The sequence below is a fragment of the Mus caroli genome, unplaced genomic scaffold, assembly GCF_978045245.1.
Source record: "Mus caroli unplaced genomic scaffold, Mus_caroli_1 scaffold_13, whole genome shotgun sequence".
Classification (NCBI taxonomy): Eukaryota; Metazoa; Chordata; class Mammalia; order Rodentia; family Muridae; genus Mus; species Mus caroli.
Genome location: NW_028227268.1, coordinates 63,644,826 through 63,661,525, shown reverse-complemented (window position 1 = coordinate 63,661,525; position 16,700 = coordinate 63,644,826). Strand labels below are relative to the sequence as shown.

The window sequence follows — 16,700 nt, the reverse complement described above, 5'->3', positions numbered from 1 at the left end:
CCCAAATGGGAGGCGGAAGGAGGCAGTGCATGCTGAGTGTGCAGGCCTCTCTCTGACTGAGAGTGCATGGCTGCCACCACCAGCCTCCACTAGCTTTGATCTTTTAATGCAGAACCAGTACCAGTGATTCCAGGAGCTTCCAGGCCTTCAGCACTGGGGCTGCTGAGGGCTCCAGACTCTTGGACTGGGCAGCTATAATGGTCTCTGTTTCTCCAGTGTGCACATGGCTGTTATAGACCCGGCTCCTCTGATGTAAGTCATCGAATAAACATTCTTTTATTACACACACACAGAGGCTATTGGTTACAGAACTCTAACTGATGATCAGGAGAAAGTGGCAGGGGCTACAGCGGCATTTGAAGGGGGAATTGATGTCTCTGGCAAGTGGATGGCAGAGTCAGACCAGAATGACTGACATTTTTCTCTACTGTTTGGCAAAAATGGTGAAAAGATGACAATATGATGTGACAACATGATGCCACAATGGCAGCTCAATGCCAGGGTCTCAGTGTGGACAGGAAGGATGGCTACGCTACATTGGCGATTCTTGCCTGAACAGGACATGGCCCTCATGCTTAGGGCCCCGGGAAACATACATGCTCATGCATATTGTGGCCTCTCCTGGCCCATCCTAGGAAGGTGTAGTTCCCAGGTAGGGCCTCATTGTTTCACAGTACCCAGAATGGCTTCTCGGGTCTCAGGGGAAAGGACAAAGGGCTAATAGCAATAGAATCAGCAGAGCCATGCCAGGGGTGGCTGTTTACGGCTTGCCCCACTACATCAGCTTTCTCATACGCCGGTTTTGCTTGTCCACATTCAGGGTTGCCCGGTCCACAGCTACGGTGATGCCATCCAGAGCCGCATCCTGGCGTTCCAGCTCTGCCTCAGTGTCCAGTGCGAGTCCCTTCATTTTGCTCAGGATCTGGGAAAAGCAGAAATGACAAGCACACACTGTTTCCATTTGTATCTCAATAGCAACAGTCTGACTTAACTAACTAACCAAAGGGATACAGTTTCCTGAGTCAGGAGGACACAACCAACAGAGTTGCTGCCTGAGCTTGGCCTCAGCACTAGGCTTGACCCTAGTCAAGCCAGGATGCAGTTGCCCCCAGCAGAAAGCATCCCCTGGAAGGTGCTGAGTGAAACCCATGTGGACCTGGCCAGGAATACACCCATGAACTGTGGGATTCTGTGTGAGGGGAGCCCTGGCCAGGCACATGGATCTCGCCTCACTCTGACACCCAGTCGTAAGAATAATAAGACTGAAAAGAACAGAGTCCTTTCTCCTCCACACATACAGAAGACATCATCCCCAGACACAAAGTTACAACAAAACACTAGTATTTGGGGCTGGTGAGATGGCTCAGCGGGTAAGAGCACACGACTGCTCTTCTGAAGGTCCTGAGTTCAAATCCCAGAAACCACATGGTGGCTCACAACCATCCTTAAGGAGATCTGACTGGAGTGTCTGAAGACAGCTGCAGTGTACTTACATATAATAAATAAATAAATATTAAAAAAAAAAAACCACTAGTATTTGCCACAGAGCAAAGCTCTGCTGCCAAGCAGGTATCTCAGATTTCCATGAGCTGAAAAATATTAACTACCTAATGACACTGCATCACAGTGCCATAGCCTCACATGTTCTGTGCAGTGGCACTGGCATGAACAAACCTAGTGTGTGGCCACTTATACAAACCACAGGGCAGATACTCACATGTAGGTCTGGAATAACAGAGTCACTAGGCTGCATGGTTCACACTGTTAGACAAATATTGGGGTGAACCTTGTATGCAGCATAGTAGGGTGCTTGCCATGCTGCAACAGCTGTGTGACCTGTGTTCACGACTCTCAGATCAGCAGGGAGCCAAGCCCTCAGGCCTGTGGAAGTCACTGAGATGTTACATTGGTGATGTTGAAGTTGTCTCACAAGGAACCCTCATCATCATCAAGTGACAAATGCCGGTAATTTAATAGGCTACACAACACAGGGCCACTTCAACAATACAAGGCTAGCCTCACTTACCTAGGGTCGGTGGTGCAGAGAGCACTGAGGGCCAGGTAACAGGTATGTGTGTGCATGGGGCGACTGCAGGCCAGACAGGCTGGGGAGCCCGTCTCCCTTTAGCCTCCCTTCCACTCAGATCCGTGATGCGTGTCAGGCAGTTTTATTTTATTGCAGTTCCGAGTTCTTCAGGCTGTGGTTACTCTAACTGTGTTCTCATGGAGCTGGGCTAAGCAGCTCATGCTTTCAAGCTGACAGCAAAAAAGAAAACAGCGACCGTGGCTCATGATGACTGTCTGCACCTTTCAGGAGAGCCTCACTTCACAGTGGGGCCAAGGAAGAGGACATCTTGGTCACGATCACTGTCTCCCCACAGCAACATATGGCAGGGATGGGTTGAGTGGAGACTTCTGAGGTCCCCAAGGCCTGTCTAGTGACTGCATTATATCCTAAAACCTTCCCTGACCCTTACCTGATGTCACACATACAAGTGTCCCATGAGGGCCCAGGCAGAACTACCACACATCTAAGGTGGCCCAAACTGCTCTATCTGCACCCAGCTGGTACCATGGTGACACACTAAGTGCTCAGTTCTAGTTCACAAAGGCACCCTTGCTCCTCGGGTGTCATTTCCACCAGCTTAGAGACCTGGTCAAGAACCCTGCATCCGACTAAGAACAGACCACACGCAGGAAATGCCAGGGCCTAAGCTCTTTCCCAATAGCTAGAGACACAGGAACGTCCACAAGATAAATTGCAAACTGCAAAGGCCTGTGCTATGGCCACCAACGGGTTTCCTCTTCAGACACAGCCCGTGTCTCCCCATGAACACTGCCATCACGAGACAGTTTATGATGGCTGCCTGCAGTTCTAGATCTGTTCCCCAGGGGCCAGCTGGAACTCTGGAAAGCACACAGTGGGGACAGTGAGCACTGGGATGGGTGATGACATTATACAGTAGTCTTTTCCATCTCCTAGACTTGCTGACACCAGACAGCAGACTAAAACAAGGAAACAAATCCCTAACACCCAGCCCCACCCTTCTCTCCCGCCCGCCTGCCCACTGTGGTGGGAAGGTTATCTTGCCTGTGTCGCCCACTTGCCTATCAGTTATGTCATCCGACAAGCCTCTTAGCCTCCCACAGTCAGGTCACACAGGAGCCCTGGCTAAGCCTCTCTATGGTCTCTGGGCCTGTGCACACATGGGTCCCATAAGAGCGCATGCCTTTCCAAGAGGCATGAACACTGTGATGTGCCGGTACTGCAGTTCTCAGCCAGCATCCTTGTCCCTAAGGTACATGTGTCTGTCTGAAACAGAAATACCTTTAGACCATGACCGCTTTGAAGGCTGGGGGCCAAGTCCTGCCAGAACTTGGGCACCAGTTTCCAGCCGTGCTATGTGTGGGTCCTGTAGCCCCTCGGGCACTGGCTCACTTGATTGATACAACCGTTTATCTTGTCTGTGTTTAAGAAGAACCATGCTTATAGGAAAGAAGAGAATTAAAGAAGAAAATAAAAGCTGTCTGTGACTCAAACCACCATTCCTCAGGTTAGCCTGACAAGCTGGCATTCTTACCCCCAAGTCCCAAATCTGAGACTTTCTGAGCTGATGTGCCACTGCTGCTGAACACCACCCGTGAGCCCACAGGACAGGCCACATCAAAACCCCAATCAGACATGGAGGGGCACATATACAATCCCAGGACCCGGAAGGTAGAGGCAAGAAGACCAGGAGTTCAAGGTCAGTCTCAGAGACATACAGAGTTTGAGTCCGGCCTGGATGACACAAAACAACACAAATAAAAACTAACAAAACCAAACTCTCCAGAATGCAGGTCCACTCTCAGTGTCCTCCGAGACCATCTTCAGGTACGTGTCAGAGGTACTCATCAGACAAGTGGAGTCCATGTTTATTTAGCCTGGGTGCTGGCCTGAGGTGCTATCACTTGTCGGAAATATTTAAAAATCCTAAACAAGCCCAAACCAGTACAGTCCTGAATGCTTCAGAAAAGAGCTGGATTTCATTACTACATCCACATGCTTGTGTGAGAACTCAAAATACACGATGAAAGCACACTCCCAGTTTTGTTTCCTGTTGTGTACTTTTTCCTCTTTTGGATAAACAAAAGCTTAAGTTATAGACCCCCCCCAACCCCCAACGCCACTCCCAGAACTTCATTTTAGGAACTGTTCACCTGTTACCTCAAACTCTTTTTTAGAATAAGGTCCAGAAGAGCTGAGCACTGGCCATGAGCTCTGGGGCTCCCTGGATTCAGACTGAGCCAGTTACGAGACATAACCACTAGCCTATCGTTCATTGCCATGGGCAGATGACTCAGTCACAGCACCAGGGCACTGTGAGAAATCGCATGTCCCTGAAAACAGAGCAAGGACCTCATCTGGGCCTGGAGGAAGCACAGTCACAAACTGGATGCTGGGCTGCAGGACCCACACCAGCCCTCAGAGCCTGGAGTGGCCACCAAGCTGCAGGACAGGAAGAAACCAAGAGGTTTTAAACAGCCACCCACACACTGAGGAGTGAGACGTGAATATATCCAAAATATATTTCAAAAAGTAAACAAATGAGAGTCAGGATTAGTTAAGTATAATATACCCAATACAGAAGTCCTAATCTGTCAGTATGAAAAGTAGGCTTAACAAACATCTCAGCCAGGACAAACATGAATACTAGCCATATGAAACAGGACCAAGAGGCACAGACCTTGAGTGCACTCTACGATAATCCTGTGAGACTACATTTCCTCTGTCATCTTCCTGAAAAGCTCAATCAATTGGCTCTTCCTTGTGCACAGTGAAAGTATAGCCAAAGGAAGACTATGTATGGGCTGAGGATACAGCAAAGTTGAAGCTCAGACCCCAGAAATATAGAAATAGGGTGTGGTGATGTCTGCCTGTTATCTCAGCACTTGGTAAGTAGAAGATAGAAGACCAGAAATTCAAGGTCATCTTGGCTAAACTACATAAGACCTTCTCAAAACAAAACAAAACAACCCTCCCAAAACAACAAAACCAAAACCAAATCAAAAGAGCAAAACATTGTATTCTGTGACCTTTGCCTAATAGTTAAAGAATATTCACACATAAATAATCCATGGCACAAACAACTGATTGCCTATCCAAGTTTTAACATTATATTATACAAATACTCAAATAAAGGCTGGTTGCTATTCAACCTTTGATTTGGAAAAAGTCTCACCATTTTAAAAGTCTTAAAAATAGAACTCATTCCAAATAGCCTGCTAAGACCCCTTGGCCTGTCTGCCAAAATGCACTTGGAATTAATTAATACTGGCCATACTGAAAAGACATCCAACAGCTACTAGGTCTGCAGACAAAGAAAATCACTGAGCTAACCTTCCAAGCACTAATACCTCTAGAATACTGGTAGCCTTTTCTCTTTAAGAGAGGGATTGAAGTAATTAAATAGCACCACGTACATTCCATATAACAGGGGACGGAAAGAATGGAGCTCATGAAGTCTGGCCAAACCTTAGAAACAGTTGTTCCCTCTGTGGCTCAGGATGACAAGCTGTCTAGTCATCAGCACATACTGCTGCCAGCCTCTGACATACCCTGGGGGCCCCTTGATGAGCCCTGACTGGCTGTGAGTCAAAGACCAGACCCGAGTGGACATTCCCACAAGTCCTTGACACTCAACAAACAACACGGTAACCAGGCAGCCTCACCTGCGTGGATGCTCAGCCCCTGCTAGACACGCAGGACACAACCATGTGCAAGCCTGTGTCTCGGAAAGTTTGGGAAACTGAGGGTTCTTCTCCCAGAGAAGCTATGGCTACAATGCAACAGTCGGCAGCTGTTGTGTCGGGGTCATATCAGCTCCTCTTAGTGCCTGTGGTAGGAGAGGGGGACTCCAGGTGGCTCAGGCAGGAACCAGACAGAAGTGGAGGAACTTGTAAGTTCAGGAAGGAGGGCCCACACAGCTGTGTCCTCAGGGCAGCACAAACACAACTTTGCAGAGGGCCATTCGCAGGGAATCCTTGGGAAAGGCTTTCTAGCCTTGCTGGCCCCAACAGTCCCAAGGGTTAAGGCTTCTCTGGACCAGAGCTCACAGCTCGGTGGTGATGTGATGAGTGATCTCTCAGCACCAGGCTGCCTGGACTCAGACAAGCACCACCAACATAGTCCCGGCTGGCGTGGTCACACCAGGTAACCAGAGGAGCAAACACAGAGACGTCAGCCTCCTCGACATCTCTACATTGTCCACAGCACAATATCTACATACAGCACAGTATGTAACCAGCGCTGATTGAGGTGGTGTAGATGCACTGACCATGTGGACATGTCTCCACATATACTCTCAAGGGGTCTCAGAGCCTCGTGGTGTACAGCTGTGCTATCAAGACAGCCTAGCTCGGGACACACTCTGTGTGCCCACATAGGTTTCTACCTTCATATAGGATCTGAGCAGTGACGCTCTGCTCTACCCTGTCCTATGACTCCGTGAGCCCAAGCACCCACAGTCTGCATGAGCGAGGCTGTCTGCTCTCAGCTGCACTTACACTGACTCACCCAGTAACTGTGAATTTTCCTACAGTGAGAAATTAGCAACCATTTAAGAACAGAGCTGGGATAAATCAAGCTGTCTGCAACTGTGAACTGTTCTTCCAGTTGAGCCATTAACATGTTGTGGAGAAGGTAAAGAAGGGAAAGTTGGCTTTCACAGCGGTGAAGCCCTAGGGGCTGCAGGAGCATGCTCTGCTGCAACCCATCACACACAGAGCTCACAGACCACCCGGTCTCACTGCCCAGCAGCTGCATTCCTAGGGGCTGCTGGTGGTCTGGGGCTGGCAGGGAGGGTGGATGTGAGGCTCATGGTCCCTGCATTCTATGGCGTGCATGGGCTTGCTTGTGCCACTCCTGAGGCAACTTAGAGACAGCAGAGTGGCTGCGCTCAGGTCTTCAGGGATCTATGGGCCTTGAACTACATCTGGCAGGTAGCCATCAGTGACAAATAGCTGCTCTCACTTGAGGCCCAGCAGTGGTACTTGACTACACAGGTCGAAAGCTGACCCAGGCCACTGTTACACAGCTCAATCATAGGTGACCTCAAAGAGAGTTAAACGTGTGCATAAAGACTACACAAGACGGGGGACATAAGGAAGATGTGCTGAGGCATGGCTCCCCAGAATCTTAGCTGACATGTCCTCACGCTGCTTCACAAGGCACTATCTGTTCTTATCCAAGCCTTCGGTACAGCCCTGTTGCATGACAGGGACAGTAACATCATAATACCAACACGACTGGTTACATGGTGAGGATGCAGCATGTGCCACCTTCACGCTGCACACAGTGAACTATAATCCACTCCCCAGCCCCGCCTACAGCTCCTCCTTGGGTTGTACTGGTTTGCTCATAGTTCACAGACTTAGGAAACAATTATGTTGACTGGTTCACCATGAGGGTAATTACCAAAGATAATTACAAGAGATGGAAGAGTTCAGGTGTGGCTACAGGGCGGGGCTTCCATGGTCTCCCTGCATACTCGCCCCTAGGAGCCTCCAATTGTTCAGCCCTTGTCTGGGAGGGGCGAGGTGTGATTAAACCACCAGGCATCAGTGATGCACTCAACCCCTAGGCAGTCTTCTGAGGTAAGGCTAAGGGGACTCACATTCCAATTTTGCCCTGGTTCTTCAGCAGCCAGCCCCACCCTGGAGCTACTCTAGAGGCTGTGGCTACTGGCCAGCAGAGGAACATGGGAAAATACTTCACTTTTGGATTCCCAGGATTTTAGGAGTGAAGTAGAATGCCCCATGCTTCAGTGACTTTCTCCAGCATACATCATATGCCAGGGAATGAATCTCATTAAATGTACAGTGACTGAAATAATAAGTTTCTTCTCTGACCACAGTGGTATCCATTAACATTCATAGGTATATACAAATTAAACAGCATGCTCTGCAACAACCAATGAAAGGAAATTAGTAAATTCTTAGAGACAAATGAAAATGAAAACACAACACAGGAAACAGACTGAATCCCTATGGGACAGATCCCAGAGTGCAGGGGCTCTGTGAGGAATCAATGACTCAACATCAGTGACACAACCAAAAAGACCTTCCACTGACAAAGCAAGGGCATCAGTGAAGTGAGCCTTCAGCAGGGTGACAGAGCTCAGGAGTGTCTACCAATAGGGCAACCACATCATGGAGGTCAAACAGTGAAGCAGGGGCTGCAGAGATGGCACAGTGGTTAAGAGCACTGGCTGCTCTTCCAGAGGACCTGGGTGCAATTCCCAGCACACAGGTTGCCTCACAACTGGCTGCAGCTCTGGTTTCAGGAATGGATGCCTTTTTCTGGCCTCTGAGGGAACAGGACCCGCACACAGTACCACAGACATATCTGTGGGAGAATCACTCATACACAGAAAATAAAATAATTGGTGAAGCAGGAAAGGGAACACCCAGATGACTCCTGTGTGCAGAGGCTATCATCTAACTACAAAAACCTACAGCTCAGCTAAAAAGGTGACCAGGTCTGAGCTATGAACTCAACCAGCTGCAGGACAAAATCCTGCAGCTTCCTATAGCAGTAGCAAAGGACTAGAAAAGGAAGTCAAGACAATCACCCTGGTTATGACAGCATTCTAGAGAATGAAACAGTAGCATTCACTGAAAATATTTGCTGAATGAAGTTAGAAGCTGAAACAAACAGAAAGATTCCCTAGGTGCTGGGTCAGAAGGCTTCAGGCTGTTCTGGCCATGGAACCTCCCAAAGTGATGCAGAGACAGTATAGGCAGGGTAAAAATGCAAGCTGTAGTTTGTAAACCAAAACGGAACGGCTAACTTTCAGAACCTTATGTAAGGGACCTAGGACGCCAAAGTGACTCTCACAGAGTGGGAGCTGGGTGTGGTGGTAAACACTGGTGTGACCCCAGCACTTGGGGAGCTGGAGGCTCAGGAGTCCAAGGTCCATATTGGCTACATAATGAGTTTGAGGGCAGCCTGGGCTACCTGTCTCAAAGACTAAAAAGTAACCGACAACAGAGGTATGTCACACAGAGGTTACTACAAAGTTACGGTAATTAAAACACTGATCAATAGACAGAGAAACCCATACCTCCATGGCTAGTGGACATCTGACAGGGCTTCAAGATGATGCAAAGGGGAAAACCATCAGTTCACCAGCAATGTGGAAGCCACCTTATTCTACACGCAAAAATGAACTCAAGATGAACCAACAACTTCAGATGGAAAAGGTAGAACTCTAACAAGAAAAGCAGGGCTAAGTCTTCAGGGACTTGTTTTTAGTGATGTGTTCTTTAAGCACCGAGCCAGCATATCACAAACAACAACAACAACAACCAAACAAAGCAGAAAAGTGCATAATAGATAAATTGGGGGTGGGAGGTGCACATCTTTAGTGCCAGCTCTTGGAAGGCAGAGGTAGATGGATCTCTATAAGAGTTGAAGGCCAGCTCGGGTTATATAGTGAGACCCTGTCTCAAACACCAAGTGTCAGATGGGGGATAAATATTATAATTTAAATTTTTGTACCCTTATTGTATTACAAAGAATTTAAAAGCTGGGTATAATGGTATACCTGGGAAGGAAAAACAGGAATATTGTCATGAGTTTGGAATAAACCTCATAACAAAGAAAATTCTAGGCTAGCTTGGGTTACAGAATGAGCCCCAAAATAAATAAATAAAAGTAGATAGATAGAAAGATAGATAGATAGATAGATAGATTAAAAAAATAATCAGAAGATCTAAGTAGCCTTAGTTCCTGGGTCCTGGGAGCATCTAGATCTTTGGGACTTCCCAAGTAACAGGAACATCTTTGTCTTTGCCTTTGTAACCAATGAGACCCAAGCCTACACTTGAGTTTATGGCAATGCAATGACTATCTGTGTATGACTGGAGGGTGGGGGTAGTAGCCACACAATCCCACTGTGACCTCTCAGGGAATGGGGATTGGGTACTAGGTTCAGGTATAGGCTGGTCAATCAAGCATGACCTGCAATGAAACCCAATAAAGACAATGGTGATCCTGGCTGGTGATACCAATGTGCTGGAGGGTAATAGGCCAAGTCCCTGGGAGTGGGTGGGAAACTCTGAGACCCTCTCTGACCTAGCTCTATATTTGTGCCCTTTATGTTACAATGTCAGTTGTGGGCTGGAGAGATGATGGCTCCGTGGGTAAAGGACTTGCTGTGCTAGCAGGATGACCTGAGACCAGATCCCCAGCACCTATGTCAAAGTTGGGCACTGAGGTGTATAGCCATAACCCTAGAACTGGGGAACAAAGACAGATGGATTCCAGGCCTCGCTGGCTAGTGAGTCTAGACAAAATGGCAGGTTTCAGGTTTGGTGAAAGACTTTATTCTAAAAGGTAAGATGGAGAAGAGATTGAGGAAAGGTGTACCTGGCCTCCACGTGCATCAGGTGTTCAAAACATTTTGAATTTGAGGATTAGGCATGCCCGACCTATGCCTGATGTGCATGGCTTAGCTCAGTGCCAAAGTGGACTAGAATTAAAGCTCTAAATAAAACATTCCCAGAGACCTTCAATGAAGGCAGGAACGGTGACAGTTTCACAGGAAAGTTCCAGTAAGTGTGAGGACACTTGGGCACCAAGAAGTCAAAACCCTGCAGTCGCCAAAGCCGCTCAGCACCTTCTCTCACGACAAACTAGTCAAGAGATAGACCCTGAACTCAGCCTGGCCGGGAGGTCCTCCTTGGGCTCTGCCCTTAGAGGCTGAGCAGCCTGGTTGTATAGACTGATGGGGGACTGTGTATGGCTCTTGCCTGTGGAGCTGTGACCTGCAGCATATGTGAGGGGACAACATGGCACATGGCACTGTGCTGAGCAGACCTGGGGTCTCAATGAGCAGACAGTGTGGCTGTGAATGCCCCTGACCTTAAATTCTGCTTCAGCCTCAGGGATACTTGAGATATATTCCTCTCCTGCAAGTGAGGTTCATGCAAAATGGCTGACTGATGTCTTCCAGCAGGGAGAAGGTACAGTTTGAGGTAGGATTTGTACCAGGGAAAACAAGCCAAGGCGATGGGCACTGAAGATGATAAACCATGTTCCACATTTGCTCAAAAGGAATAAAAAGACAGAGACGGAAGACATGGATTTAATATTTTTTTCATTATATTTAATTCTGTTTCTTTGTGCATACACACATGCATGTAGTACTCAGAGGGCAGTTTGGTTTTCTATTATTATTATTATTTTATTATCATTATTATTTGCTATGTTTCTGTTTTAAGATGGGGTCTCAATGTATAGCCCTGGCTGGCCTGGAACTCGATATTTACATCAAATTGTCCTCAATCTCAATAGAGATTCTCCGGCCTCTGCCTGATTTCTGGGGATTAAAAACACATAGCACCATGCCTGGCCTAGAGCAACTTGTGAGACTTAAGTTTTCTCCTTCTACCATGTAGGCCATCAGGCTTGGTGGCAAGTGCCCTTACCCACTGAGTCATTTCACTGGTGCACAAATGTCTTGAAATAGGTTATATAATCAGTAGAGAACCACAAAATTATTTCCAGAAAGCTACAGTTAATAATCTGGCCAGGTACAGGTCTATGTGGTAGGAGCTGGGGTAAGCTGGGGTAGAGGGAGCACGTGGGAGATTCCGAAGAAGATATAAAACAGCAAGCTGTAAGACCAACATGCTCTGCAGACCTCAGCCGCCCAGTGTGAGGAGCTGCAGCGTACGTTCGGAGCATGACACCAGATCTTACACACAGGAGTCTCCTTTCTCTGCTACAGCTCATTGTTAGGGCTAGCTCTTTTCCTGCCCACAACCCACCCGGTCTGATCATCTTGATCTCTACTGGTAGAATCCCAGGATAAGGCAAAGTGGGATGAAGAACCTCCCAACTCAGATCAGGACAGGAAGAAACCCTATACAGATCCTGTGTTGTGTGCCTGGCGTTGAGACAGCAATCTCCACTTCCTGCTTTATCATGTCCACCCTTTGCTACCAACAGTATGTGCCTCTGCAGTCCCGTGAACCAAGGCAGCCGCAGTTCTGAGGAGGAGCAGACACTCTGCTAGTTGTCAGTTGAGGGGCTGTGCCAAATCTACCAGGGGATTGGTTTCCTTCTGGCCTCCTGGGCTTTTTCTCCCCCAGCCGCAGTGACGCGGCAGCCGGTGGCCACAGACCGCGTACCCACTCAGCTCACTCCCACCCCTGTATAGTCCTGGCCACTTCCCCATTAGCATCCCCAACTGCAATTTAAATCACCAGGACACATCTCAACATAATGGCTTTAATAGCATCTGCAACCAAAACCACAGCTGGATGGAGGAGGATTTCTTGCATTTTTGTTTTCCCCAGAATTTAACTCATTCCTACTTGGGTTAGAGCTTCAACTGCACAGCAGGAATTCTTCTCTAGATATGAAACATGTGTTTTACCTTGAAAAGACCATTTCACTTTGTAAAGCCAGGCTGCACCTCCTGACCATCGCGAGTCCCCACCTGCCTGTTCCCTCAGGTCCAGCCTGGCACCACAGACCCCCTTCCAGCACCACTGCCCTCAGTGTTCCAATGCTACTACCTCTACACTGGGGCTCAGTGTTGCCAGCACAGAGGATGCCAGGGCCGCCCAGGTACTGCCACAGACAGGCACTGTGGAACCCTACCCCATTCTTGGTTTGGACTGTGTTCAGCCTTACGTTGTCCCCCTGACCCTCAACTTTAGGATGAAAGCTGCCAGAGATTAGATATTCACAAACAGGAGATGCCTCTCAGACCACATGACCACCATTGCAATTAATAATTAAAATTCTGCCTAAACACAACTGCAGGGCAGAAACATTGTCATAAAGGCAGACTGAGCAGCCACACACCTATCCTCCCAAGGTTGATGCTCTCTTGTCCAAGAGCTCAGGAGAGGACTCAGAGGACACTCGGGGACATGGGCCCTTACACACTAGGCATTCTCAAAACTGCAGAGGAGGAAGACCACACTTGAAAGGTCATGAAGACAATGTGACTAGTGACCTACAGAAGATGATGCTCACAGCTGGCTGTGTGCCTGGGTCATGCTTACAGATAAACATTGGACATGAAGAAAAAGGAATAGGGGTCTATGTTTAAAGCATTTCATAAAAAGGATGGATTTTCCCCTAAAGAGGAAACTGCTGAGCTCAAAGAAGTTTGTGCCTATGCAGACACACAGCTGAGAACTCATTTCTAAAACCAGGTTTACTGATTCACAGCCACCTCTCGACAGTATCTGCTGGAGGCATGTCCCCACAAACAGAACCCCTGTATTTACCTGCAACTCCCATAGACGAGGGGCAGAGCTAGGGCAGAGCTGTTCCCATCTCTGAATGTGGCTACAGGTCTTGGTTAGAACAGACAAGCCTCACAGGAGGTCCAGGGCAGTGTGAAGGCTGACTCAACATTTTAGTCACGTGTCCTTTTTAAAGCGTTTACGTAGTAGCACTTTATGTGTATGAGTTTTTGCCTAGATGTACATATGTGCACTGTGTGCATGCAGTATCCACAGAGATCAGAAGTCAGCATTCCAGACGACGACTGTGAGCCACCATGTGGTTTCTGAAAAACAAGCCCAGGCTTCTACAAGAAGAGCTAGTGCTCTTAATTGCTAAACTGTCTCTTTGGCCTCCACTTTTCCTTTTCTAAATTAAGAACTGGGTTATGTTTACTCATGTATGTATGCATGTATGTATGTATGCATGATGTATGTATGTATGTATGCATGCATGATGTATGCAGTTCATGATCTGATTACCTTGCCCTCATGCTCCTGCCTTACTAACAGCTCTTATCTGGGTATTGCGTTTGTTGTTATTGTTTTGTTTTTAGACAGTGTCACTCTTCAATCCAGGCTGGCCTTGAACCTTTGGCAGTCTAGCCTAAGCTCCCAGAGTTCTGTGACTACGGAGACAAGCCATCACATCCTCTCACCATCTAGGGTACAGACTGAAACACCTGTCAGTAAGAGGACACACTGACAAGACGTTTCTTCAAAAACTGGAGGAAAGGCACCTGCGCTGTGCAGCAATACCAAAGCATTTATGTGGGATTTCAATTTCAATTTTCTCAGGGAAAGTGGAAACCTTTCAGAATCTAATGTTGAGCATGAGAGATTTGAGCAAGCTAGTTTATCTTTAACTGTATATACATGCTTACAGAGAAGAACATGTGTTCATGTACAGCACACAGCATACAGTACCTGTATACCATGCAACACACACACAGGGAGCACATGTATACTGTACATTACTAGACAGTATACATATACTATGCAGAAAAGTCATAGTACATATGTAGTGCACACACATACAGCACACACACACATACATACATACACACATATCGAGTGGAGGTCACAAGGTCAGCACCATATATGTGCAGAGGGTGTGTACACTATGAGTCTGTATGCCATGAAACAAGGGACCTGGGATGGGCATAGCAAACCTAGAACCAAGCAGCTTCTTTTAGTTCAGTGGTTCTCAACCTTCCTGATGCTGTGACACTTTAATACAGCTCCTTATGCTGTGATGACCCCCAACCATACATTTATTTTCACTGATACCTCCTAAGTATAACTCTGTTACTGTCATGAGTCATAATGTAAATATCTGATAAGCAACCCACAAAGGGGTCATGACCCACAGGTGAGACCCACTGCTTTAGTGAAAGGCATGCATAATCGAACAAGGCCTGTCTTCTTCAGGCAGGAGAGGAATGAGGCGCAGGTGGAGAGGACAGAGATGTTGGACTGTCCCACTGAGGAGTAGGAGCCCTCTACCTGTGTCAGCTCCTGGGCTTCCCCCTCAGAGAGCAGTGGCAAGTTCTTCTGCAGCTGCTCGCCTTCCTGTCCTCCTGTGGGCAGCTCTCGGTGTGGAGCGCAGCCCTTCGGTCTGGATGCTGGAACAGGAAGCTGAGGTCAGTGGTGAGGACTTTCGGAAGGGAGCAAACCACACACAAGCGTTCAGAACATCACAGAAGGCATTTAAGACTGCCACAGGCTTTGGCCCAAGGTGCACGTCACAGTATCCATATGGGTATGTGTGGGCCTTGGTCCTGGGCCCCTCCTGAGCTGAATGCCCTATATCAAGGTGACTTTGCAATACTGTAAGCACCCAGAGCTAACTTTGTAAGTGTCTCTTAAGAGAAGGGCCTATATTCACACGTGTTTACATTTTTAAGGATGTGGCATATAAAACACAAGAACTGTAGAACCCTGGTGAAATATACATTATCACCAGGAAATGTGGGGACAGTTGAGCTATTCCACAGAACACTGTGGTTCCAGAGAGCACAGGAAATGGCCAGCTACTGGAGCCAAGTGGTGCTGCATGTACAAGCCTGCCCCAGCTTGTGAGTCAGAACCACCCACCCTGTGGTCAGGCAGCACTCAGCTCAATGGGACAGTTCTGCAGCTCGCACAAATCCACATACACCTGTGTGTTGGGTAATCTCTACACCCAAGACAGGACAACTGGCAGTAACAGTGCAACCAGCCCAGTGTAGTGGGTCCTGGTGGCTACCACGTGTCACCCGTTCTTTATTTCGGAGCAACTCCAGCCACAAACTCAGAACTTCATAGCCCAGAGAAAGTCTGCAAGTGAAGTCTTATCTTTCCTCTTCCCTACAATACGAGGTACCCCACATAAACAGCAGCAGCCAAGCCAGGCGTGGTGGTGCACACCTTTAATCCCAGCACTTGGGAGGCAGAGGCAGGCGGATTTCTGAGTTCGAAGCCAGCCTGGTCTACAAAGTGAGTTCCAGGACAGCCAGGGCTACACAGAGAAACCCTGTCTCGATAAACCAAAAAAAAAAAAAAAAAAAGAGAAGCAGCCAAGTGCATTTACTAGGCTGGGAAGAAAGAGGGCAAACACTGAGTTTGACAAGCACCCCCTCCAGTGGCTCTCGCCCTTCTCTCAGCTAGGCAAGGTAGAGCAGCCTGGAGGTCACTGCTGCACACTAGAAAAAGAGAGAAAAGGGGATACACTTAGGGGAGCTATCACTGGGTCTGAGGGCAGGGACCGAAAAGATCTGTCACTAAGACATGCCTGTCTTTCCCAGGTGCTTCAAACACAGCACAAAATCTCCTTCGCTCTGAATCTCTTCCAGCAGTCTTAAAAGGCACCCCTCCTGAGAAAGGCACACCCTTAGGAGGAAGACAGGCAGGATGAGGACAGGCCCGTGAGATTGGTAGATGAACACAGAGGTAAACCCCTTCATGTTACATACACACTGCATACTTCAGTGTGTAAACCCAATCTACCAAGTAGCTGAGTTAGAACCCGTCACTGGGACAGTGGTTTTCCTACTGCATTCTCAACAAAACTGGGTCCAACAAGCCAAACTGATTACAAACTCATATTTTCCAGGTACTAATGTGGGGGTGGTAGCTATCAGCCTCCCTCAACCCCAGCTCCTAGGGCTCGCTGCTGGCTGACTGGACTTCAACAGCTTCAACAACTGGGACTTTAACAAACAAAGCTGAAGCAAGATTCTCCTAATGGATGTTTCTAATGACCCACAGACACATGGAGTCTGGGATGTTTTCCACAAGCTGTGGGGTCAGCTGGGACCCATCTAAGCCACAGAGTGCTCTGCCACCTCCAGGGCTGATTGCTGACTCGCTGATCCATGTTTTGAAACATCTGAGAAGAATTACTGTGGCTCTGGGAAGGATGGTTTCTATCT

General features: G+C 47.9%; 1 protein-coding gene across 3 annotated transcripts in view; it reads right to left on the bottom strand.

Annotated features, from left to right (window-relative positions):
- Positions 1–253: 253 nt before the first annotated feature.
- Positions 254–16,700, bottom strand: part of Snap47 (synaptosome associated protein 47) — a 46,391-nt gene continuing 29,944 nt past the window's right edge. For all 3 annotated transcript variants that reach the window (XM_021176082.3, XM_029483437.2, XM_021176083.3), the window contains 2 exons: positions 14,794–14,912; positions 254–922 (listed from right to left, as the gene is read on the bottom strand). In XM_021176082.3, the coding sequence (XP_021031741.1) occupies positions 776–922; positions 14,794–14,912 (266 nt within the window). In that variant the 3' untranslated portion in view covers positions 254–775. The remainder of the gene's footprint in view (positions 923–14,793; positions 14,913–16,700) is intronic.